The 24,817-nt window shown below is 55.8% G+C and overlaps 1 protein-coding gene across 13 annotated transcripts; it reads left to right on the top strand.

The window, feature by feature from the left end:
• The first annotated feature begins 324 nt into the window (after nt 1-324).
• On the top strand, nt 325-22,554 carry TRAF1 (TNF receptor associated factor 1). Of its 13 annotated transcripts, none has more exons than XM_082696812.1 (11): nt 779-865; nt 2,630-2,786; nt 3,484-3,739; nt 3,842-3,902; nt 4,042-4,258; nt 6,225-6,309; nt 14,891-14,956; nt 15,415-15,825; nt 17,310-17,487; nt 19,353-19,501; nt 21,373-22,554. In XM_082696812.1, exons 5-11 carry the CDS (start codon nt 4,119-4,121, stop codon nt 21,589-21,591), a joined length of 1,248 nt encoding a protein of 415 aa, XP_082552938.1. In that variant the 5' UTR covers nt 779-865; nt 2,630-2,786; nt 3,484-3,739; nt 3,842-3,902; nt 4,042-4,118; the 3' UTR covers nt 21,592-22,554. The 13 variants fall into 13 exon arrangements, with proteins under 13 accessions (XP_082552941.1, XP_082552938.1, XP_082552943.1 ...); XM_082696817.1 differs by having other exon boundaries at nt 2,630-2,873; XM_082696815.1 differs by lacking the exon at nt 779-865 and adding an exon at nt 325-524 and having other exon boundaries at nt 2,630-2,873; nt 3,842-4,258.
• Nucleotides 22,555-24,817: the final 2,263 nt, after the last annotated feature.

Raw genomic sequence — 24,817 nt, 5'->3', positions numbered from 1 at the left:
CAAAAAAAAAAAGAGAGAGAGAGAGAGAGAGAGAGCGAGAGAGAGCGAGCGAGCCCCTGGTACATAAAGAGAACGTAATGGATGCCTCTGAGTAACTGAAACAAAACCAAATCAACAAAGTGGACAGCCTCACTCCTCCCTCAGCTACCGGTACTGAAGATTTTAGAGGTCTGATGCAGGAGTCTTTGACAAACTGATGGAAAAATAAAGATTGTTTGTATCTTTTAAACAAAAACTCCACCCCAGCACTAAGTTCCATAACTATTTACTGATATACACAAGTTCATAAAGAAAAAGTGCCCGTGAGCGTGCGTGCGTGCGTGCGTGCGTGTGTAGATGCAATCCGACAGGGTTCCATCGAGTTCGGTGAAGGCCGAGCGCCTCTGGAGCCGCTTTGCACCGACCGCCCCAAACCAGGAAGCTTGCGCGAGCCCCGCACTGCGCCGGGCGCTTTGCAGGAATCCAGGAGAGCAAGGACCGGGGCTTTTGCAACTGCTTCACCCCATCCCCACGCAGGATTTCAGGCAAGCGGGAGACCGGGTGGGGGTCAAGTCCCAGGTCTGTTTTCGTTTACTCTGCAAACGCTTTGCTGAGCTCTGCCTCGGCGCCGGGGCCACGGCGGGAGAGAAGGACAAGGGCAGCAGTCAGTACCCACGCTGCAGACGCGGCCCCCAGCCTCAGTTTCCCCCGGGGGGGCGGGGCAGGGACGCGCTCGTCCCGCCCCCGGGGCGGCCCCGGGAGCCGGAGGAGGCTGCGAGGACCCGCCCCCGCCCTCCCCGGCTTCCGCCTCCCGGGCCACGTCCCCGGCGCCCCACCGGAAGCTCCCGGCGGGCCTTGGGGAGGCGGTGGCGGCGGCGGCGCAGAGGTTGGTGGGGCTGCACCCCGCCCCGGCTCTGCCCGAGGCTCTGTGGCCCCCGCCCCCACGCTCCCCGGCCCGGGACGCCCCAGCTCCCGCTTGCTCGGGAGGGGGCTCCCCCAGTGCAGGCCTCCCCGCGCGGCCCGTGACCAGGACGCCACCGCTGCAGAGCCCGCCCCCGGACTCCCTACCGCAGCGCTTCCTGCGGGCAGCCGGGGCAGCCCAGGGGTTCGCCCATCCTTACTAGTCGCCCGCGCTGCCCCGCCCTCAGCACGGGGCACGCACCTGGATCTGTGGCAGTAGCGAGGGGACAGTCACTCGTCCCGGGGCGGGGGATGCACGAACGGGGCTGGGCGGGGGGGGGGGGCGCTGGCGGGCACAGACAAGCAACCCAGCGTCGTTGAGCCGGGCAACCGGGGTGGGGGTAGGGGGAACAGGGGGCTGTGCTCAGGTTGGGGATGCGTCGGGATCGCAAAGGTGGGCGCCCAGCCCCATTCTGGGGGCAGACCACCGAGACTCCCAGGAGTCTGGTCCAAGTGCACCCCAGAGGTCAAGTGGAAGGCTGGTGGGGGGAGGCGGCACCGAGAGACTTCAACCTTGTGGATCCCTGCGGTGTAGTCGGGGAGATGGGACCAATGGAGGTTCAGAGTAGAAGAGAAAAGGGGTGGAGGAGAAGATGAAGAGCAGCCAGTGGGTGCAGAAGCGGGGGGGGGGGGGGAGGAAGGGGATTTGAAAGGAGGGGCCAAGAATGGTGTCAGGTGCGGCCCATGCGCACCGGTGACCCCAACAATGAGAACCTTGGGGAGATGGTTTCAGAGACTCAAGGGAGGAATTCTCTGCATAGACAGTCTTTCCTACAAGTTCTGTTTAAGTGTGGAGAGAGTGTAGATGTGGGAGAGGACTTTGGGGAAAGGGTAGAATGTGTGGTTAGAGCACAGGCTGAGTTCAGGAATCCCCACGCACCATCTGTGGGACCCTGGGCAAGTCTCTTAACTGGTTTGTAAAATGGGATGATGAAGACAGTCCCTGCCTCAAAGGGGTCATAGGATTAGGTGAGGTGGTTAGAAGTACTTAACACAGCACTGAAGTGCTGCACCTAGTATTTCTCCCTTTTATTATTGGAACAGCTTGGGGACATCTTGATGCTGATAGGGAAGATCTGGTAGAGAGGGAGGCATTGAGGACAGAGGAGAAAGAAAGGAGACCAGGGAGAAAGGGACTCAGAACCTGGTTGTGGAGATAGGTGCCAGTCTATGCCACAGGAAGGGGAAGAAGGAATGCAGGGAGGTTTACAGGTTTGGGGTATGTGGTTAAGGGTACGCCTTTCTGATAGGCCTCCTCTGAAGTAGGCCTCAAGGTCATCTGCTGAGAGGCTCAGGCCACAGCTGGCCCAGGTGGGGGTGGGCATCCCAGTTTATACCTGTAGCAGTAGGTGGCTATGTCCTCTTTGCCAGTTGCCCAAGTATCACTCCAGGGAATGGGGGCAGTTGAATTTTTTTAGGGGCAGAGGACATCTGGCCTGCCTTGCCCACTTACAAGGCTCAAGTGAAGCTGGTGGATGTGGAAACACTTTGGGAGCATAATGTACCATCTTAATTCTTTTCTTTGATCTTGAGGAGCTGGAAGGGCTTTGGCCATTATTGGGATACAATGTCAGAGTCTTCCAAGCACTTGGCTTGGGCCATGCACCATGTGAGGCTTCCGCCCACCCCCTCACTTGGTCACCACAACAGTCAGGTAAAGTAGACCTTATTATTCTCCCCCACTTTACAGATGCAAAGACTGAGGTTCAGAGAAGTTAAAGACCATGTCCCGGGACCTACAGCTAGTACGTGGAAGACTTAGGATCCCAGCTCAGATCTGTCAGACTTCAAAGCCCAGGATTTGAAACCACCATGAAAATTTGCAAAATCCAGCAGGATGGGAAGAGGTGGAGGGAATCATCTCTTGCATTTGGTAGATGAGAAAACAGGCTGCATGCTCTGATGCCCAGTCCCGGCTCTGTCAGCCCCACCAGGTCACCTTGCTTTCATCTCTCTTCTGTGGGTAGAAAACACAGATCTTAGGGTTCTCAGACCTTGTGCCCATGCCATTTCCCAACTAGGGGCTTGTGACTTTGGACAAGGCCTCTTGTTTCTCTGTGCCTATGTGTTAAATTCCTGCTAATAAATCCCCAGCAGGTCACTTTGAGGAACAGGAAGGAAAATGTTGCCCGGCCCACAGTAGACATTGCCAGAAGCCACACAGCCGTGCATCTACCTCCCACTCGGCCATGAGGCCAGCTCCCTGTGACCTAGTATTTATTGAGAGCTTTGTTCTCAGGGCTGGGGAAGTGGTGGCGCCTGACCCAAGTGTGTGGCCACCTATGATTTCCTGAGTGGGGAAATGGGGGGAGGGCCTGAGCAGTTCATGGTCCCGAGGCTTTGCTTCAAAGGAGCGGGGAGGGCCCGGTATCATCAACATGACTGATGAGGAACGCCATGGGCAAGGTCAGAACATCAGAAGCCTCCCAGCTGCCCCGGGTTGCCTTGGCCATCGGGGTCCCAGAATCTTAGAGCCCAAAAGGGCTTGGAGACTGCCTGTTACAAGTCTTTTTCTTTTTCTTTTTCTTTTTTTTAAATAAACAGATGGGGTTATCAAGACCCACTGTGAGGAAGTGACTTTCACCTCGGAGAAGCTCTGGCCAGGGCACAGCTAACGCGTCTGGAACTTGTGTTTTTGGACCTGCGTCCAGAACCCTGGGGATTTCCACCAGGGCAGCGAGCACCCCCACCGAGAATTCTAGGCTCTCTCAAGGTCCCAGGGAACACAGAGGAGCCCCCAGCTGTGACTCTCTGCCGATGTCCCCAGGGAGGAGGAGGAGGAAGCCAGCAGCTGCCCAAGGTGCTCAGACAGGGAAACTCTGATGGCAGGCAGTTCCTGAAAATCTGGGGCCCACTTCTTTTTTCTCTCTGACTTGTTTTCTTTTTCTCTCTCACTTTAAAGAATGACTGGACACTCCTAAAGCCTTCTGTCACCATCCAGGGGATTTTTTGCACCACAAAGGGTAATTCCTGCCCCATCCCTGCTGTGACTCAGCTGTGACGTTGAACCACACAAGCCTACAAAGAGATAAAGTCATCAGACTCGAGATAAAGTCATCAGACTCTTGCTCGCCAGACAGAACTCACCTCTCCCCTCCGCAGCTTCCACAGCTTCCACAGCTGGTCTCCTCCCCACAGTCGCGTAGACTGGGAGCCCCTGGCCAGCCTGGGACCCCAGGATGGCCTCTGGCCCAGCCAGCAGCCCCCGCCCGGCCCCCGATGAGAACGAGTTTCCCTTTGGGTGCCCCCCCACCGCCTGCCAGGACCCACCAGAGCCCAGGGCCCCCTGCTGCGCCGCCTGTCTCTCTGGGAACGTGAGGTGAGGGCCTGGAGGAGCAGGGCTGGGTGTGGAAAAGGTGTCAGGGAGGGACCCCCCATGGGAGGCAAGGGCGAGAGGAGCTGGTGGCTTTCGGCAGTTGACTTCACCTCACTGGGCCTGTTTCACACCCTTTCCTTGTCGTCCCTCACTCCAGCCGGAGTGATGGCGGGAGCAGCAACCACGGGAAGGTGTGTTCGCACCCACAGCAGAGGCCGGCTGGGGTGGAGGGAGGGAGAGAAGCTCTGCCCTCAGTGGGGCCACTGGCTGACTGGAGGGCCTGGTGCTGTGGGTCCAGCACCCTGAAGCCTCAGCTTTTTTGTCTGTAAGAGCCCTCCAGAGCTGGTTGCTACCTCCCGGGGTTGGTACAAGGCCCAGCCAACAGTATGTGGGAAAGTTCTTAGAAGAATGAGTAGACGCTCCCTTGGTAAATGCTGCTGTAAAGTCCATCTCCTTCCACGATAGCACGCATCACCTTGTGCTGTCCGCTGGCAACCCTTTCAAAGGGGACACACAGCTAGATTTATCCATATAGTATATGAAATTGCATGTCTCTATATAAATACGTGCTTATGTAGAGTACACATTTTATATGTGTATAGAATATATATAATCATACATTTTGTATAGAATATGTAAAAATATGTATGTTTATATGTACAGTATGAATATCTCAGGTGTGACATTAATATGATCGCCAGCATCCCATTTTAAGCAACTATTACGCACCTACTGTAGGCTAAGCACTGTTTCCTTGGATTGTGGGAGGTGCCTGGCAAGGTGGATACTGTTATTCACCTATTTTACAGATGGGGACAAGGAGGCCCAATAGAGAGATTAAGTCAGCTTGGCCCAGGTCAGATTCCTGGCAGAGATGTTCCTAGTGTCTGCCATGCGCCCCCAGTGTGACCTTTGTTTGGGGTTTTACAGCATCAGAAGGTGGGAAAACTGAATCAGGCAGACTTGTGAATTTCAAAGGCTCTGACAAGGGCTGCTAGAGGAGGGGAGAGGATGTGGCTGTGGACGAGCCAGGGGGGGCGTTGGGGGGGGCGGGGAGCAAAGCTTGACTGCTTGTACCCTCGAGCTGTTGTTTCTGGGTTCATCTCAGGCTCTTGCCATGCGTCTCTTGGCTTTCCTCCCCATTCCTCCAAAACGTGCCAGAGCCTGGGATGGAGCTCTCTGGGTGTCGGAGGGACCCAGGCCTGAGGCCAAAAGAGCTCTGCCCGGCTCCTGACTCAGTGTGCTCTTGGCGGACAGGCATGTCCTCGTGGCCTCAGGGCCTTGTTTTCCTCCTGGGTAGGATGGGCCTGTAGGTAGGAGCCAATGGCTCTCGCTGTGGGTGGGCAACACTTGGGAGCTTTCTGAAAGCACATAGGGGCGTGGGTCACTCTGCTCAGGGTCTGACACCCACTCCTGGTTAAGAAGCTGGGTTAGTTCTCCGAGCCCCCTTCTTTGGATTGACTATGGTCATCTGTCATTCCTGAAAATCAGAGACCCGAAGCCAAGAAGAGCACATTTAGCCACATATGGGCCATCCCTTATCTGAGCGCCCCGGGTCAGATGTATTTTGAAATTCAGAATCTTTCAGATTTTAGAAAAGTAAGGCAGTACATTGCTACATCATTCTCCCAGCAGAAACTGGGGCAGTTCCTTATAATCCAGCATAATTGATGTTTCCTCAGCGAGACAGAAATAGACCCCTCAGTGGGTAAGTATGGGTGACGACAGCCTCTGGTCACCCCAGGTCAGTTGGCTGCCAAGTAGGCTCACAGCAGACTCCCAGGAGATATCGGGGACACCCAGTACTTCCGAGGCTTGGGAGTAGTGGGTCTGGGATGGGGGAGAGCCGGCTTACTGACATCAGCTGCCACCCCAAGCAAGGCCCAGGCTTTTAGAGCCATCAGGATGGAAGGTGGCCCCAGGAAGTCATGGATGCTTCACTCAGCAGGCTTTGTTCATGTGTCCCCAGGACCAGCGAGGACCAGATCTGTCCAAAATGCAGAGGGGACGGCCCCCAGTCTGTAAGCCCGGGAAGCCTTCAGTCTCAGGACAAGGTACGTGGCACAACCAAGAAAGGGGATTTAATTAATTTCTCCTCTTGTCGAAGTTGAAGCCATTAGGCAGCTGCCTACAAAGTCCCAGGCAGACACCTAGCTGCCCGTCATCCAGGGTCGGGATTAAATTCAGGTTGTAAGCAGTGAGGAGCCCGCTGTTCACCATGGCAGAGTGACTTGTCAAAGGCACCTCGCTGATGTGCAGCAGATTCAGGGTGAGAACACCAGTCTAGACCCCAGCCTGTGGGCCAAAGCCAGCTTGCCACCTGGTTGTATCTGACCCGCAAGCTAAGAATGGTTTTTATATTTTAAATGGTTTGAGAAAGTCAGAAGAGTGGCATTTTGTGACACATGAAAATTTTTATGATATTCAAACTTCTGTGTCCACAAATAAAGTTTTATTGGTACACAGCCCCAAACACTCATTGATGCATGGTGTATGGCTGCTTTGGCCCTGCAACGGTGGAGGTCAGTAGTTGCAACAGAAGATGCGGCTCCCAATATTTGCTCTCTGGCCCTTCACGGCGAAGTCTGTCCTCTTGATCTAGACAGTTCTTTCTGCTCCGTGTGCCCTCAGAGAGGGAGAAATCCTTCTCAGCTCACCTGTGGAGCTCAGCCAAGCTGTGCTTCTAGGAATAAGAAACGGCTTTGGCAGTGTGATAGGCCAAAGAGACATCCTTACGTGCCACAGTCTAGAACTCTAGCCCTTCTGAGTTGGAAGAGCCCTCACAGGTCTGTCTGTCCAGGGCAGAGGCTCCCACAGGCCAACCACACCTGGTCCGTTCCTGCCAGGACGTGACAAAGTGATAAAAGTAAGGATATTGTAGTGAGTTTTTAAAAACTGAAACCTTTTCGTTTGTAGAATCAGCCTTTGTTCTGGGGTTATATCCTCCCTGTACATGTCTTTGTACAAATGAAACGATGGTGGTAGTTGATGATAGGATTTTTGATAACGCCTTTACTTGGTAAAATAAAAAACAAAAAAATGGCAATCTTCATGTTCATCCAACAACTTAAAAAAAAAAAAAAAAAGTATTGGCCCAAAGCTGTAAGAACTGCTGCTCGAAATCTAGCCCCCGGCCTTACACCTCGGGCCCCCAGCACCCACTGGGGAGTCTCAGCACAAAACTCCCTAGTGTGTCTCACCATCTGGCCATCCTCCCTCTCAGGGACTGCTTTCAGCCAGAGCTCCCTCCTTGCCCTAAAACCACAGCCCAGCGCCCAGGAGCCTGGTGTCCAGGGACGGCATTGTACGTTCTGTACGAGGCCATGATCGTGCTCATGCCTGTTTCTCCATCTGTGAAATGAAGAAGCCCAGGTGGTCCTACAAGGCCAGTCCAGGACCTGTGATGTCCGGCTGACCTGTCCGTGGCTGGCTGCGAGGAGGCCAGAGGCGGACAAGTCTTCACACCTTCTCTTTTCTCTGTCCTGGGCCGCCCCCCCCCCCAGCTGCCTTCAGAGAGCTGGAGGAATTTCCTGCCCCCAGGAGAGCCGACCTTGAGGGCTCTCCCATCCTCTTCTCAGCCCACCAGGGAGGGGCCCTCAAAGGAATAACATAAGGACCCGATGCATTTTCCCGGAACTCTGCACTCGGCCGCATGGTTAAGGGCTAACTGGTCAAACTGACCCGTGGAATGGCTTCCCAGGACTCTCCGTCTGCACGTCTCAGGGAGCTCACTCGAGAGCCAGCCGGCCGTACGCAGCTCTCGGTCTGGGCCGCCGTGCTCCCGGCCTTCTGAGGCTCCTGCCCGCTCGAGTGCACCAGGAAGATGGTTTCCAATTTGTCTTATTTTTCCCTCTTAACAAAATTAATGCACTTTCTTTGTACAAATCTCAGGCAATAGAGGGAAGAGCTCTTTTCCATCTCGTAATCCAGTGGTTTTAATTTTTCATCTTGGTGAACGAGACATCCGATGAGAGTACAGGTGCTCGGATTAAGGGGGAGCCTGGCACCCGCTCCTTTTCTGCTGTCCCCGGCCCTGAGGGGCTCTGGCAGCTCCTGGAGCCCTGCAGAGTGCAGTGGGAAGCTTGTTGCCTGAAATCAAATGAAGTGATTCCAATGGTAGACTGACAGATGCTCTGACAGCCCTCAGGGTGGGAGTGGGTGCTGCCTCCAGGGGGCAAAGGCGCAGCAGGTCTCTTGCCCCGGCTTCCCCACCTGGTGTGATCTTCACGCTCCCCCCCCCCCGCCCCGTGCCCAGGGAAAAGCCGGGGTGGGGGTGGGAGTGCCCTGTGAGCCAGTGGTCTCACACCCGCTCAGAGCCACAGACCAGAAAGACCAGAGACTCCTCCGGCTCCTGACCCCAGTGGGAACTTTGGGGGACTTTTGAGCAAAGGAAAGCAGCTGATTAGAAGTCAGTCCTCTGCATATGTGGTCATTCTGAAGTTTGTGCCTGCAGGACAACCTGGGGGATGGGGGTGCGGGGTGGTCAGAGGCCGGCCCAGTCAACCCCGGAGGCTCCCAGCCTTGTGACCTTTTCTCGTGCCATCTGCTTATCAGCCTGTCCTCGCCTCTGAGTTCATTAGAGGACTATCTCTCTCAGAAATGCTCACAGCCGTGGACTTGGGAGCTACTCTAAGACCCAGATATTAAAGGATCACTGCTGACCTAGTTAGAGGCCAGGTTCTCGCCCGGAATGACCTTCCTCTAGAAGTGACAGTGGAATAAGGAGCAACCAGTGTCTGGAAAATAACATTCAATTCTGTGTGCCTGTGACCCTGCGAGGGGGATTGTTTCCTTCACTCTCTTGCCTCAGAGATCACTCGAGGAGGCCAGAAGCAAGCTGGCCTCTGATGCCAGTGGCTTCCAGTAAGCCACAGGCTTGTGACCCCGTGAGACAAGTTCTTTGACCAAAGGGGACTCTGATGCTTGCGCTGTGTTCCTCTTGGTTTGTACTGAGCCAGAGTCTGTTTCTCTTGGGGCCACGAGAGGCAAGTCGGTCAGCCTTCCTGAAGCAGGCCCGCATCTGTAGGAGGACACTGAGCGTGTCCCTCGTGAGTCTGTCCCCAGTCTCTGTGCATTTGGGGTAACTGTTTCTCCCCTTTATTGGCGTCCCTTGAAGTGTGTCGATCCTGTGACATCCTGGGTCATGAGTGGCGGTAGTATCCCTGTTTTGCCTAGACTTTAGGTAATACATTGAGGCTTAATGAGAGGGTGTGCCTGGATCCACGTCCTACCACGACGGGAAGGCAGACCCTGCGCTCCTCGGCCGTTCCTTGGCCGTTCTTGGGGCTCCTTGGCAGTTCCAGACCCTGCCTCCTTGGCCGGTGGCACCTTCTCTTGGTGGGTCACCCCAAGTGTTGTATGCAGGTTTAAGTAACACTGTCAGCCCTGAGATCTGGAGTCCACCAGGTGCTACGGAAAAACGGGAATGGGTAAGAGTGCTTTCACCTAGGACACTGAGGCAGGGCTTCCTGGGGGAGGTGGCCCTGAGCTGAGCAGAAGTTGCCAGAGAGGAAACCGGCGATGGCACAGAAGAGGGCAGGAGCTGGCAGGCAGACCCAGACTGACCAGGTCCCCCTTGTTATGGTGAAGGACTCCCTCAGCCCCAGGTGATCCCCGAGCAGGACCCGAGCCAGCCTCCATGTCCAGGGTGGCAGAGGCACTGGGGTCAGTCTCTTCGTGCTCACAGTCTCAGAAGTACACAGGTTCCCTAGTGGAGGGTGGGGGACCTCTTGATGGGACCCCCTGCTGACCCCATCACAAAGGGCCTGGTGAGCACGGTGGCCAGGAATAGCACACACCCCCAGACTTCTCGGACACAGAAGGACAAGTGTTCCCCCAGGGCTAGGATTTTGTTTTCTGTTTCTGTTTCCTCCTCAGAGAAAATTCCTCTGTGGATTTTATTTTTAGCAGTTTGCAAGCCCTGAGGCCGCTCGCAGGGGTCACTTACAGCACCAGACAGATCAGGCTGGGCCCAGGACAGATGCCGCATTCTTCCTCTGCGGCCCTGGCCTGATTCCCTCTCCCGACCCCTCCGTCCCCACCCTTCGGGTAAGGCAAGGACTCCCCGGTTGGGAGGAAGGACCCCGGTCATGGACTGTAGGTCTCCGGCCGCTCCTCCGCCTTTGCCCAGAACTGGCATCGCCCCCTGCAAATCGCTGGCCGTCCCTGAGCTTCGCATTCCCACTTTGACGAGAAGCAGAGCCTCTGAGCTCCAGCCTCCTCCTTACGGCGCTGTGGGAGCCGCCGGGACGAGCTCTCCCAGCTGCTGAGAAAGCGGCAGACCCTTGTAAGGTCTCGTAACTTGACCGGCAGACCCGGATCCAGGTGGGTCCTCAGGGGTCACGCTTCCTGTGACCACAGCCTGGCCCCTCCTCTGTCCTGGGAGGAAGCTAATCTCAGCCTGCCCGCCTCCAGAGTCACTGCAGGGATCTTATGAAAAAACACACAAGAATGCTTTGGTCCAGTTTAAATACAACTAGGTTTAAGATGTTCCTCATCTCCCCAAGGAAATCCAGTGGCGAAATAGGGTTTTATAGGATTAGTTATTAAGAGTTCAAGATGTGGGGCACCTGGGTGGCTCAGTGGGTTAAGTCTCTGCCTTTGGCTCAGGTCATGATCTCGGGGTCCTGGGATCGAGCCCCGCATCGGGCTCTCCACTCCACAGGGAGCCTGCTTCCCCCTCTCTCTCTCCCTGCCTCTCCGCCTACTTGTGATCTCTCTCTATCAAATAAATAAATAAAAATCTTTAAAAAAAAAAAAAAAAGTTCAAGATGTGAGAGGGGCGCCTAGGTGGCTCAGTCAGTTAAGCATCTAACGCTTGATTTTGGCTCCAGGCATGATCTCAGGGTCCTGGGATCAAGCCCTGCATCAGGCTGTACACTCAGCGGGGTGTGTGCTTGAAGATTCTCTCCCTTTTCCTCTCCTCCTGCCTCTCTCTCTGCTCAACCTCTCCCTCTCTCGCAGATAAATAATTCTTAAAAAAAAAAAAAATTCAAGTGGGGAAAATTAAATGAGAAGCATATATATGAGAAGAAAAAAAAAAAGATACCCCAAGGGCAGTGTGTAATCCATGGAATAAAAATACGAATAATATACTGCCATAGCTACTGCTTGTGGCTAACATTGAGTGCTGTGGTAGGCAGAACGGTGTTCCCCAAAGCTGTCCACATCCCAACCCCCAGAACCTGTGACTATGTCACCTTCCTTGGCGGGATTCATCTGCTCCGGCTGCCGTCATAAAACACCTCAGACTGGGCAGCAGGAACAAGAGAGATGTCTTTCTCCCAGGGCTGGAGGCAAGAAGCCACAGGCAAGGGTAGGTTTTGTCCGAGGCCTTTCTCCCAGCGTGGAGATGCTGCCTTCCGTATCATGTAGTGTTCTCCCTGGGTGTTCTCTTGTTCGCCAGGACACCAGTGCTGTCGGAGCAGGGCCGTGCTGCTGCCCTCGTTTTCACTCCGTCTCCTCTGTAAAGACCCTGTCTCCAAATCTCCAAATGTAATCCTGTTCTTGGGGGGGTGGCTCCCAACAGATGAGCTGGGGGATACAACTCTGCCCATAACAATGGCAGAAGGGACTTTGCGGAGGTGATTAAATCAAGGATTAAACTGAGATGGAGAGATGATCCTGGATTATCTAGGGGGGTCCCGGGTCATCACAAAGCTCCTCCTAAGAGGGAGGCAAGAAAGAGCCGGAGAGATTGGAAGATGCTGTCCTGCAGGCTGTGCAGATGGAGGAAGGGGCCGTGAGCTAAGGGATGCAGGTGACCTCCACCTGGAGAAAGCAAGGAAATGGAGTCTCCCCTAGAGCCTCCAGAAGGAACACGATCCCATCGACACCTTGACGTGAAGGCTTTGCCTTCCTGACCTGTGAGATAATAAATTGGTGTTGTTCGAAGCTGTTAAGTTTGTGGTATTTTGTTACAGTAGCAGTAAGTAATGCCAGCGCTTAAGAATATTGTCCTACGTGATCCCTGCAACTTCATGGGGGTTGGGGGGTCCTATTATCCCTATTTTGCAGATAAGGAAACTGAGGCAGGGAGAGGTTAACAGGTCTCCTAGGACCAAACAGCTAGCGTGTGAAGTGACTGAAATGGGCTTTGCACTCCTCCAAGCTGACTCCAGGGCTAGCTGCCTTGACCTCTCAGGTCCTCCTGAGTCACCCTGCCCATCCTCCATCAGCCACTGGAGGCCGGCCGTCGCCCACACCCCCATCCATGCATCGTTATACATCCAGACTGCGCTTTCCAGGCCGCAGTGGGCTTTCGGGACACCAGCAGGGCTCTGCAGCCAAAGGAACATGGGCCCCTCCACCTGCGGGGATCTCTCCAGTTCTGCCCTCAGTTTTCTCACTTGCACCACCTTACCCGCTGGGACTCCCTTCAAGCTTAGAGCCCAGAACTTACCCTGGTCCGCTCACCCAGGAACCGGGTCCACAGCCAAGCCTCAGCTGGCCATCGGTCCTCCCCGTTCTCCCACCTGCTAGGAGAGGCTGCATCACGGCTGCTCCCCGAAGCCAGCACGGTCTCTGCCAAGGCCGCCCTCTGCCCCCGCCCCAGTGAAACATCTGTGTTCTATTCCTTGTCAGGAACAAGTTGTGCTGGAAGCCCAGGGCAGGGGATGAAGGGGAGGGCAGCCGTTTGCTGAGCTCTGCTCTGTCCCCCAAACCAGCGGTACTCATTAAACCCACAGCTCTTGCTTATTTTACTTTTAAAAAATAATAACTAGGGTGGCTTTATACTTGCTCAGCCCAAAAGATCTCTCTACCCACTCCTTGCATCCAAATCTGCCGCCTTTTTGCCCCCACCCCATGAAAGCATTAAAAAAAAAAAAAAAAAACCCTTGGAAAATCAAGATTTTATTGCTATTATATTGCTATGCAATAAAATCCACTGCTCTTTAAGCGTACCATTGGATGGATGCCAGGAAATGTATACAGTTGTGGGATTGCGACAGCACAGGGGGTGAATGTTTCCACGCTGGATAAAACCTCCTTGTGCCCCTGGCTAGGCCATCTCCCCAGCGGCAGCCCCAGGAAGCCACGGATCTACTTTCTGTCACTCGACTTTCTTTTCTAGAATCTCGTAAAAACAGAGTCCTAGCATGTAGTCTTTGACTTCTTGTAGTGCTTGACTTCTTTGATTTAGCAATAATGCTTTTGACATTCCTCCATGTTACCGCATTTATTCATATTTTCCTCCGTCTGATGGCCAGGGAGCGTTGCACAGCACGGACAGAGCACACACTCGTTTCCATTCACCGTTTGGTGAATATCTAGATTGCTTCCAGTTTGGGGCTGTTATGAATAAAGCTACCGTGAACGTCACATACACACACAGGTGTGCGTTTCAGCTTCTCTCAGGTCGATTCCTAGAGACAGAATGTGTGGGTGGTACGCTCCATATGAGCATGGTTTGTAAGAAAGTTGCTTTTTAAGTATGATTTAATTTTATGATATACTTGCATTAATTTTTCCAAAGTGGCTGTTCCATTTTGTGTTCTCAAGTTCCTCTGTATCCTCACCAAAATTTGATGTTATCATTCGATTTTGCATTTTTGCTCATCTCTTGAGTCGATAGCGTATTTCCCTGTGGTATTTCATTGTAATTTGCATTTCTGGGATGACTAGTGATGTTGAGTATCTTTTCATGGGCTTATTTGTCATTTAAATAGTTCCTTTTGGGAAGTATCTGTTCATTGTTTTGGCCATTCTAATAGGTGGCTTGTCTTATTTGATGAATTGTAAGAGTTCTTTATATATTCCGGATACAAGCCCTTTCTAAATAATGCGTTTTGGAAAAAATTTTCTACCGATCTCCCATGGGCTTATCCTTGGTAAGAGACAGTGCTCTGGTGTGGGACAGTGAGTGCCCTGTGGCCAGCTCCCTCGCTCTTCCTTCTTGGGCACATTTCTTCCCCTTTGTCAGCCTTGCTTCTTCATCAGTAAAATGGGAACAAAAAAAAAAAACCTCTATGGCCATCCTCATGGTGTCTTTGGGGGCCCGGGAAATAGTGTGATCATGAAAGCATTTTGTGAGCTCCTCAGACCTATGAACAGGTTAACAGTATTGTCTAGTTGCTGCTGAATACTGAATCCTGTCTGCATTGCTGCCCTCAGGCTGTTCTTTTTCTGGAAGGGACGGCAATGCAGAGCAGACGTGCCTCGGTCAGTCACGGGTGGATGGCTGAGGAGGGAAGCAGATGGGAATTGTGAGGAGAGCCCCCCTGGGCTTCAGGCGGTGGGAGGTGCCCTGTCATGCCGCCAGCATGTCCCAAGTGTCTCCTCTGTAATAGACACTGCCCCATACTGAGAACACAGCTGTGACCCTCAAAGATCCCCCAGCCCAGTGGGGGCAACCAGTGAATGATGGTTGGAAAACCAGGTGGGACATATCCTGACAGAAGACACAGCAACCCAGGATCACAGCAGAGGTCTTGATCCTGTGTTAAAGGAGGGGTCCCAGAAGGGCTGATGGCTTGAAAGGTGGAAAGGAGTCAGCCAGGCAGAGAAGGAACAGCGTGTGCTAAGTCACGTGGGCCAGTCCAACTCCTGCCCTGGGGGAGCCTCATGCTTGGCAGAGAGCCCCAGTGGTGGCCACTGGGGACCCCCGCAACATCTGGTGACGATTATTGTTTCTAGGACCACCCTGAGGCGGCTGAGGCTGAAGCTGGGTGCCCCTTTGCTAGTGTTGGCTGCTCCTACAAGGTAAGCATCTGGGTGTGAGAAAGGAGAGGGGGCCACTGCAGTCCCAGAGCTCTGGATGTCCCTTACATTAATGGCTCTTCAGAGCAACAAATCCCACTATAAGTCATCTCCATACTTAGGGAAGTTCTTCTGAATGTCTCTCCTGACCCCTGTAGCATCACTAAAATACGCGCTCCCCCAACCCCCATGCCCCTCTCCGTGGTCCTGAATAAACGCCGCTCTCATGGGCAGGGCAGAATTGTTGCTCCAGAGACTGCGACGCACATGGCTCACCCTGGGCATGTCTGATGCCAGGGTGCTGGTCCAGACCCCTCTTGTGACACACAAAGCATCTTCCCGTTTGCTGGGTAAATGGACCTGACTTTCCTTGGCAGCCTTTGGGTAGCTGAACTCTCCCCCATTCCCTAGTTCTCCTCAACCTCCTCCGTTTTCACTGATCAGCCCCGCTCTCTTGGTAGGGGAGCCCAAAGCTCCTGCAGGAGCATGAGGTCACCTCCCAGACCGCCCACCTGAACCTGCTGTTGGGGTTCCTGAAGCAGTGGAAGGCCCAGCAGGGCGTGGGCCTGGAGTCCGGGCCCATGGCCCTGGAGCAGAATCTGTCAGACCTCCAGCTGCAGGCGGCCGTGGAGGTGGCGGGGGACCTGGAAGTGGACTGCTACCGGGCGCCCCACGCCGAAAGCCAGGACGAGCAGGCCCTGAAGCACTTCATGAAGGAGAAGCTCCTGGCTGAGCTGGAGGAGAAGCTGCGTGTGTTCGAGAACATCGTCGCCGTCCTCAACAAGGAGGTGGAGGCCTCCCACCTGGCTTTAGCCGCCTCCATCCACCAGAGCCAGCTCGACCGCGAGCACATCCTGAGCTTGGAACAACGGGTGAGCGTGGGAGGCAACCCTTCAAGGTGGGCTCCGGGGGTCCCTGGGCCCCGTCTTGTCTCTGAAGCAGTGGACTGGCAGCCTTCCTTCTGAACATTCTCCCTGCTCAGAGGGGATGCCTCCCCCCTGCCCACCCCCCAAATGGTATCGTGTGTTCCAAGACCCTCGAGGAAGAGCACTGAATCCCAGGTGACAGCCAAGGTCAATCTCCCCCGCCCGGTGTGCTTCATTTGCTTTGCTTGAACTTCCCGTGTGATAGGGTCCTCACTTCCCAAGCATTGCGTTCCACCGGAGGACGTTTTTCACAATGAGAAGGTGCTTCCTCACACTGAACCAAAATCAGCCTCTCTGTGTCTTCCCGGCATTGTTCCTGGCCCTGCGTTTCAGGGCCTACTGAAAACTTCTGCCTCCCAGTCCTTGTGGAAGCCCTTCAGAGAGAAGTAGTCCCTGCATATTTCCTTCTTGAAGCTCAACACCCCCAGTGCCTTCACCCCTTCCTCAGAGCAGCCGTCTTCATGCTGTCCTCATGGGCTACGGCTCTGTCTCTGAAGGATTCCACACGCTCAGAGTGATGGTCCCAGACCAACTCCAGAAAATCCATCTACCTGACAGTTCTTGATTGAGCAGGACAATGTCCTCCCTTATTCTGGAGCTTATACTTTTCCTAATTTAGCCAGTCATCATGTTAATATTGTTTTCTTTTCTTTTCTTTTCTTTTTTTCCTCTGTCCAGCAACATTCTGTCACTGTCTCATGTTGTGCTGGGCTTGGATTTTAGTTCCAGCTCCACCGTTAACTTGCTGTATGGGTCTGGGCAAGTCACTTCCCCCCTCAGAACTTCAGCTTTCCCATCGGGAAAATCAGGGATTCAGTTTCCTGTAAGGACGCTCACTGCTATGCCTGCCCTCCCGACCTAAGCACACCCAAGAATAAGTCTGTGTTTTCTCAAATGTCAGTGGGGAGTGTACCAGTTACGTATGTAACGCTTGCCCCAGCGAGGAGGGCTCCCCAAGGCCAGCAGCCATGCCTTCAGTGCATCAAGAACCTTCCTGACTCTGGTCTCACGTGCACCGTGCAAGGCCTGAAGACAGGAGATGAGCATGGGCGCAGCCTCTGTTAGGGGAACCTGCCTCTCTGGTAGGAAGGGCAGAAAGCCGTATCTTAAGAAACTTCAGGAAGTGCCCTGCAGAACACTGCTGAGAGACCAGCGGAGCTGGGGCGGTAGTGGGAGGCTTCCCAGAAAAGGGCTCCATGAGCCAGGTTCCTGATGGATGAAGAGGAGCTGGCCAGGGGACTAGAGAGGGGCCATAGAGGTCCAGGTGGGAGGGACGGCACAGACACAGGCAGATCCATGTGCCTGAGGGAGGTGTAGTCAGGAAGGCATATTGGGGGCAGAGCTGACTCTGTCACCTCCATAACCTCCGTAACCCCACCCCGTCCCCATGCTGTGCTCTGGTGTCCCCCACTGAATGGGCTTCCCCACAGGTGCTGGAGCTGCAGCAGACGCTGGCTCAGAAAGACCAGGCCCTGGGCAAGCTGGAGCAGGGCCTCCGCCTCATGGAGGAGGCCTCCTTCGATGGCACCTTTCTCTGGAAGATCACCAATGTCACCAGGCGCTGCCACGAGTCAGCCTGTGGCAGGACCGTCAGCCTCTTCTCCCCAGGTACCAGCACCCCAGGGGTGCAGCCCGGCACGGGGAGGCAGACTTCCCTGGGCCCAGGAAAGCCGCAGGGACAGCAGCCAGCTCTGTGGCATCCTGGCCACCTACTATGCCAGGGCCGTGGAGGTGACAGGCTCGCCGCTCAGCCCCATGGAGCATGGGCGGCTTGGATCGGGCAGGCCTTCTGCCTCCCTGATGTCAGTCATATTCTGCAAATAGGAATGCGATTGTTGTCTTCTGCGGATCTCGGTGTGGCAGAGGGGTGTTCTGATGGAAATGAGAGGGTCACAGAGGATGCCCCCCACGGGCACTCCCCGGAGGACCCCCCGTCCTCAGAGCACCAGGGGTCTGCAGTAAGGCCAGAGGAGAATGAAGTGACCGACACACACACTTGTAGGTCGTGAGTCATGTGTGAGCGAGCGCCGAGAAAATCCGTGTGGTTCGTCTCTGGGGCCCCCAGGGGCCTGGCGCCCTGTCGTGAAAGGAGTAGTCACTCGGATTTTTCTTTTGTTTCTTGGGTTTTTTAAAAGATTTGATTGATGTATTTGAGAGAGAAAGAGAAAGAGAGCACACGAGCCGGGGCCGAGGGAGAGTGAGTGAGTCTCCCCACCAAGTAGGGAGCCCATTGCAGGTCTTGATCCCAGGACCCCGGGATCATGATCTCAGCCAAAGGCAGACACCTGACTGACTGAACCACCCAGGCACCCCAGTCCATGTGTCTCTTAGTTCCTTGGTCTCCACTGATGTAACGATGTGTGTATCTATTCATAAAATTCTCAGACCTGCGTGTTTTTCCTCTCGTCTCACGTGTACGCATCTAAGTAAGTTAGGAGGATTTCTGTGGATGACGATTTCCAGAGCGTGGCACGTTTCTCCAGGCTTCACACCCGTCCTGTCCCTCAGCCCCTCTGACACACCCTCCACCAGCAGGGCTGGGATCCAGGCAGGCCCGGGCCTTTGCCCCAAGCCACAGAGCAGGGCTGCCTCCCGCTGCCAGGCCCCTGCCCTCGGGAGCAGCCCCCTTCCTGGGGTGGCCTTGCCTCCCCCACAGTGCCCTCCCCACCCCGCCCTTCTTTCCAGAGAGGAAAAAAAAGCAGCAGTGTCTCTGACTTCCTGTTCCACCAACATGTAAGGGGACAGATGAGTCAGACTGTCAACCCATCCTTCCTCCCCCTCTTCCTGCCTGCTCCCCCAGCCTGGCCCCCCCAGCCCTTTCCAGAGGGGCCCTTGTGGTGACAGCCACTGGCACCCCCACTTGCATGGCCCTTTCAGTTGCCCGCAGGCCACTCTGCGTAATTGGGGGGGGTGGGTATATGATTCATCCCCTGGGGGCCTTCGCCAAGGCAGCTGGTAGGCATGGGAGCTGCCCCGGGCTCCCCCAGCTTGCAGGGGTTGGGGCCACTTGGCCTAGGGCAGCAGAAAGAAGTCAGCACTGTGAGGTCAGAGTCCTAATTCTGGCTCTGCCCTCAGCACATTGAGCCCGGGCCCAGCCACTTCCCCTCACTGGGCTTGGTTTCCCCCGCAGCGAAAAGCAGGTGGGTTACAGGTGTGGGGCAGGGCCAGCAGCAGCACCGCCCCGTTAGAGATGCCTGTTCTCGGGCTTCTCCCGCAGCACTCGCACGTCAGACTCTGGGCCCTGCACTCTGTGATTTGGACGGCTGGTTGACAGCCCCTGGGCTAGATGATCTCCAAGAGCCTGGCAGGGCCTCCTTGCCGCTCTGTTGAGAAGAGAGTCGCGCTCCAGCCCCAGATTTCTTAGTTTTGAGCCACTGACTTTGGGCATGCCTAACCATAGGTCCCGGTTCCCTGGTCTGCGAGAGCGACACCGTCCAGCTCCGTCGGTGTTGACTCTGCCTTCCACATTTCAGCTTTCTACACGGCCAAGTACGGCTACAAGCTGTGTCTGCGCCTCTACCTGAATGGGGACGGGACGGGGAAGAGGACCCACCTGTCGCTCTTCATCGTGATCATGAGAGGGGAGTACGATGCTCTGCTGCCCTGGCCTTTCCGGAACAAGGTACGGGCTGGGCAGGGGAGGGGCGAGCCCGGGTCCTGGTCCTCTCTGCATTCTCGATTTCACCTTTTACAAAACAAGATCCTGAGTCCATATCTAGTATCGATGGGCATCATGAGTCCAGGGGCTAACAGGCCTGGAGCAGTGCCCCCAGGAAGGCGTGTAGCAGTGAAATTCACCTGGAGGAGGTGCTGTGGGCCAGCCTGAACTGGCAGCGTTTCCAGAGAAAGGGAAGGAGGTCGGTGCCACAACAGCTCTGTGAGAATGGCCGGAACCCTGACAACGCAAGACGCTGGTGAGGCTGTGGAACAGCCAGAACTCCCAGTCACGGCCGGCCGGAACACGAGACGGTTTGGCAGTTTCTGACAAAACGAAACATACTCTCCCCTTCTGACCTCAAAGCCACCCTCCTTGGCCTATACCCAGATCAGCTGAAAACTTTGGTTCTCAAGAACCTGCCCACCAGTGCTTACAGCAGCTTTGCTGATAATTGCCAGAACGAGGAAGGAGCCAGACTCCCCTTCACTGGGTGCCTGGAGGCATGACTTGCAGGCGTGGAGACAGAATCTTGTCAGTGCTAAGAACACAGGAGCCGGCAGGCCGAGCAGAGACCCAGAGGACCCGGAGAGGCCTCTCCCTTCATGAAAGGAACCAGTCCAGAAGGACATGCACAGACTGCGTGATCCCAGCTCTGGGACGGTCTGGGAACGGCACTGCCGTGGAGACCGGGGAGATCAGTAGTTGCCAGGGGCTGGGGGAAGGCAGAGAGCGGCGTATTTTCCAGGCAGTGAAGCTCTTCCGTGTGCTAGAATTCTGGGTACGGAGCATAAGACCCAGAGTGAACTGTGGACTTCAGGTGACTCTGACCTGTTCATTGCTAGTAGCAAATGCTAGCACCGGGGGCGGCGGCGGGGGGGGGGGGGGGCGGTGCAGGGGAGGGGAGGCCGTGTGGGAGCAGAGGGCGGGTGGGCAGTCTCTAGAGTTCCCATTCACTTGGACTGGGCACCAAACACTGCTCGAATAAACAAAATCTATTTAAAATATTTAGGAGGACAGTAGTGGGGAGGCGCTCCCTGCTCGTGAACCAGCAAGCGGGGGAGGGGAAGGAAAGGGCGGGGCCAAGAACACTGGCCTCTGCTAGGATGGAGGGAGATAAGGGCCAGCAGGTGGGCCAGGGTGGGGATGCCACAGTGGTCTGGATATGAGTCACTCGGGTCAGGGGTTCCCAGCCCTGCCAGGGAGGGTTTTAACATACCCAACGGCTGGGTCTCCAGTGTGTGGTGAGGCCTGAGCATCAGGGGTTTTGAAACCTTCCCAGGACCTGCAAAAGTGCAGCCCAACCTGAGAACCAGCGTGGTCGCCATGGGTGTGTCAGGGACGTGCGGCAGAGAAGGGGTCTGTCGCTTTGAGATCCTTGGCGTCTCCGGGTTCGCATGCATGTTTTAGGACATAGGTTGACAGACCCCCCCACCCCGCCCCGCAGAGAAGGCCTTCCTGTTCTTGTCCCTCCACCTTATCCTGGGAGATCCTAGCTGTAGCTGATGGGTCAGACGTTCCAGAGCCGGAAGGGGCATCGTAGGTTATGGAGTCTGGCCTCCTTGGCAGTGCCTGGTCCCGCCTTCAGTCCCCAGCAGCCAACCAGAATGGAACGTAGCTCTAAACTCCCTCTTTCCTGGTGGATAGAAAATCTGATTCCTACTCACAGGGCATCCCTGGAAGACTTCCATCTCTGGGGGCCTTGCCACACGCCAAACGCAGGCCTTATATTGTTTCTTTGGCTCCTGATCAGCCTAAGCTGGGGTCAGAGGGGCTGTACGGGGGTCCCTTATTACTGCTGCCCAGAGCCTGACCGTCCCCTGCCCCCGGCCACACAGGTCACCTTCATGCTGCTGGACCAGAACAACCGCGAGCACGCCATCGATGCCTTCCGGCCCGACCTGAGCTCCGCGTCCTTCCAGCGGCCCCAGAGTGAGACCAACGTGGCCAGCGGCTGCCCGCTCTTCTTCCCCCTCAACAGGCTGCAGTCACCCAAGCATGCCTACGTGAAGGATGACACCATGTTCCTCAAGTGCATCGTGGAGACAAGTACTTAGGGCAGGGAGGGCCGTGCCAGCCACCCCCGACCCTCGAGGGAGCACCAGAGTACACTGCGGGGTTGGTAAGCTGACTGAGGGCCTGTCCGTGGCCCCCAAGATCCCAGGCACCATGCTGGGCTGGGCCGGCATGGACAGGCAGAGGGACCGTGGCTCGCCGTCAGCTTTGGTGGTGGCGGGGCCCTGGGCTGGGCCACAAAGGTCCGGAAGGAGGCAGTAGATTGTTGTCCTCTGCACCGACCACAGTGATGCTTGAAGCCTGGAAACCACTCCAGCCCTGCACGTTGAAGCAGCCTGTGACCGAGACTGGGAGGGAAGAGGGACCGGGGCTGGGGCAGGGATGGTGAGCATGGGGAGGAGGAGAGAAGCTCTCTGAGCGGAGCACCTCTCTGGACGGCAAGGTCCCTGTGCTGGGGTGGGGAGGGGAGGGTGGGGCAGCATCAGGTTGGGACCTGGGTTCGAAGACCTTGAGATTCCTTCCTGCCCAGAAAGTCTCCAGATCTGGGCCTCCTGGTACAGGAGGGGCCTAGGGCTGCAGGGGAGCTAGAAACATTCAGGAGCCTCAGGCTTCCAGGTTCCTCCATCCCCTTCCCTGCCCCCACGTGGCCAAGCTGGCCCGCCCCATACCTGCCACCCCGCATCTGGCAGCTCCGCTCCCCATCGTGCAGGGGCCTTTGTGGGCCCCTGGCCTGTGCCTCCGCTGGCAGGACCCCCCTTCACCTCTTGTAGGTGAAACCAGGTCCCTCAGCTCCCAGGAGCAGCCAGAAGAGAGGGGGAGCAGGAGGGGGTCAGAAACCCTCTGCTCGCCTTCCCTTGAAGGCCCCGCCTTCAGCGCTTTCCTGAATCACATGTCACCTAATTAACTGGGGTATTTCTTTCAGTCGACTGTTTGGGGCCTCTGAGGCACTGAGCAGAGGTTGTCCTTTTAAATATGTATTAAACCAAAGAAAGAGATTGTTTTGATTTCTGTTGAAGTTTTCATGCAGTGCCTGGGTTGTGGGAGTTGGTTTGAGCAGCGCCAGATCTGAAAAGCCCACTGCCGAGTCCTGGGCGGTGCCCTCAGTCTCACAGAGGACACCCCTCCTCCGGCAGGAGTACCCGCCCGACCTTGGGCTCCTCTTCTCTGTGCTGGGGGAGCCTCCTCAGCCTGCCTCCCGTGCTGGGTCCTGACAACCTCAAAGAGGCTGCCACACCGAAACGTCTGCCAGGAGCCCCAGCATTGCTGCCCGCCTGGCCTGGCCCGGCCCACACTTGTCTTCCCACGGTGCAGGCCTCACCCAGCCAGTCCCTGCAGGGACCCTCCCTCCCACTTCACAGAGACTCTGAGCCTTCGTGTGGCCCCACGGGGCTCTGGCTCTGGGCCTCGCCCCTCTGCCCACCAGCCTTCCTACAGCTTACTTGCCCTCTGCTCACAAGGCTGCAGTAGACGTCACTCCTCGGACCTTCAGGGTTCATATCTGTAAAATGGGTCAGCAGCCCTGCCTGTTCTCCCTAGTGTAACACCCGTAACCTATCAGAAAACCCAGGTCCAGCCTGGGCCCAAACCTGATATCCCGTTGTGCCGGAGCCTCTTTATTTGAACGTGGGGGGCAGCCCCTCCCCGGCCCCGGCCAGCTCACGGGCTTTTCACAAGGCCCGAATACAAGGGAACACACTAGTGCTTTGTATGTGCCGTGGTACCTTGCCACACGTGACAGGCTCCAGAAGTGTCAGAGCTTCTCGCCCAGGGTGCTGATGGTCAGTCCGCAACGGAGACGGACCTGCTTTCCCTTGACAAGTGGGGGTACCAAGTAAAGGTCCAGCCCAGCAAGTTCTGGTACCTTCTGCCTCAGCACCGGTGTCCTAGCAAATACGTCTCCATCCCTGCTCACTGAGTGCAGAGCTAATGGGATTGAGGACAGGCTGCTACTAAACCATTACTTGGGCCTTTGCACACTTGTTTCTGAGGGGAAGACACACGTGGTTGCTCCTAACAGTGTGGGTCGCAGCCACTGTTTCAACAAAGGCTTCCTGAGACCCACCTGTCCCCCACTGGCTAGACACTGGGGAGGACAGGTAAGACGTGCACCCCTCAGGAGCCTCTCAGTCCAGTGCGGAAGCAGGTCCGTAAGTAGATCATCGAGACTGATACGGAAGAGTCGCTCCGAGAGAGCACTGGGTCCTGGATCCACTGGGTGAAGCAGGGAGGGAGGGCTGCACTGAAGAGGTGACATTTAAACTCTGCTTTAAAATATTTTGAGATCCAGAGGATCCCTGCCCCGGGGAGAGGAAAGTCCTCTCCGCTGCGGGTGAGGGGTGGGGTGGGTGAGGCAGAAGCATGGGGGGGAGGCGAGCATGGGCTGCATGCAGAAGTCATGGGGGGGTCTCAGCTGCCTGAAAATAGGGGGCGTGGGGCAGGGGGGAGGGGCTCAGATCACGGCCGGTGGTCCTTTGCGCTGTTCACAGCAGGACCAGACGGTGAGTTCCAACATATCCTCGGCGAAGCCCTGAGTTTAGTGCCTTGAGCGCCTGACCTCGAAAAGGAAGGGCCGGTGGGGGGGGACCAGACGGAGGCCACAGTTTCACGGGACCCTCACTACTGCCCTGTGAGAGGCGTGGGAGCCCCATTGGAAACACCGGGAAGCCGGGTGCACGGCCCGGGGTCAGGTGGGAGCAGGGGAGGCAGCTGGAGTCAGGAGTCCGGTCTTTCGTGGCTTGTTATTTTCCTTCCCCTTCAAGCTTCATTTTGGCTGAAGTCTGGCTGCTGCTGCGATGAGGTCCGGGCCTCACGGAGGCCTCGGGAGGCTGCGGGTCCCCGCGCCCCTGGGAGAGGAGGGTGAGCACCGCCAGCACCCAGCACGTCCGCACGCGGCCGGGGCTCGCGATTCTCTGACAACCCTGAGCGGCTCCCACGGCTGCTTTTGCGCCTCGCATTGCTGATTGCTTATCATGAGAGACACTCACTACAAGTAGATTAGGGAAAAGAAAGTACAAAGGTACTACACAGGAGGGAATAAGTCACCCATGAGCCGTGTCCAGAGGGAGTAGGAGTCTTAGTAAATTTTCTTTGTCTTTTTTGAAACAGTGCGTACAAACACACACACAAACTTTTATTTTTTTATTTTTTTTTTTATTTTTTTGAGCGCGTGAGCGGAGATGTGCAGAGGGACAGGCCAAGAGAGAACCCTCAAGCAGGGTCCATGCCCAGCACAGAGCCCAACACGGGGCTCCATCCCACGACCTGAGA

Source organism: Mustela nivalis (assembly GCF_964662115.1).
Source record: "Mustela nivalis genome assembly, chromosome: 13".
Taxonomy (NCBI): domain Eukaryota; kingdom Metazoa; phylum Chordata; class Mammalia; order Carnivora; family Mustelidae; genus Mustela; species Mustela nivalis.
This window is presented reverse-complemented; position numbering and strand designations above follow the sequence as displayed.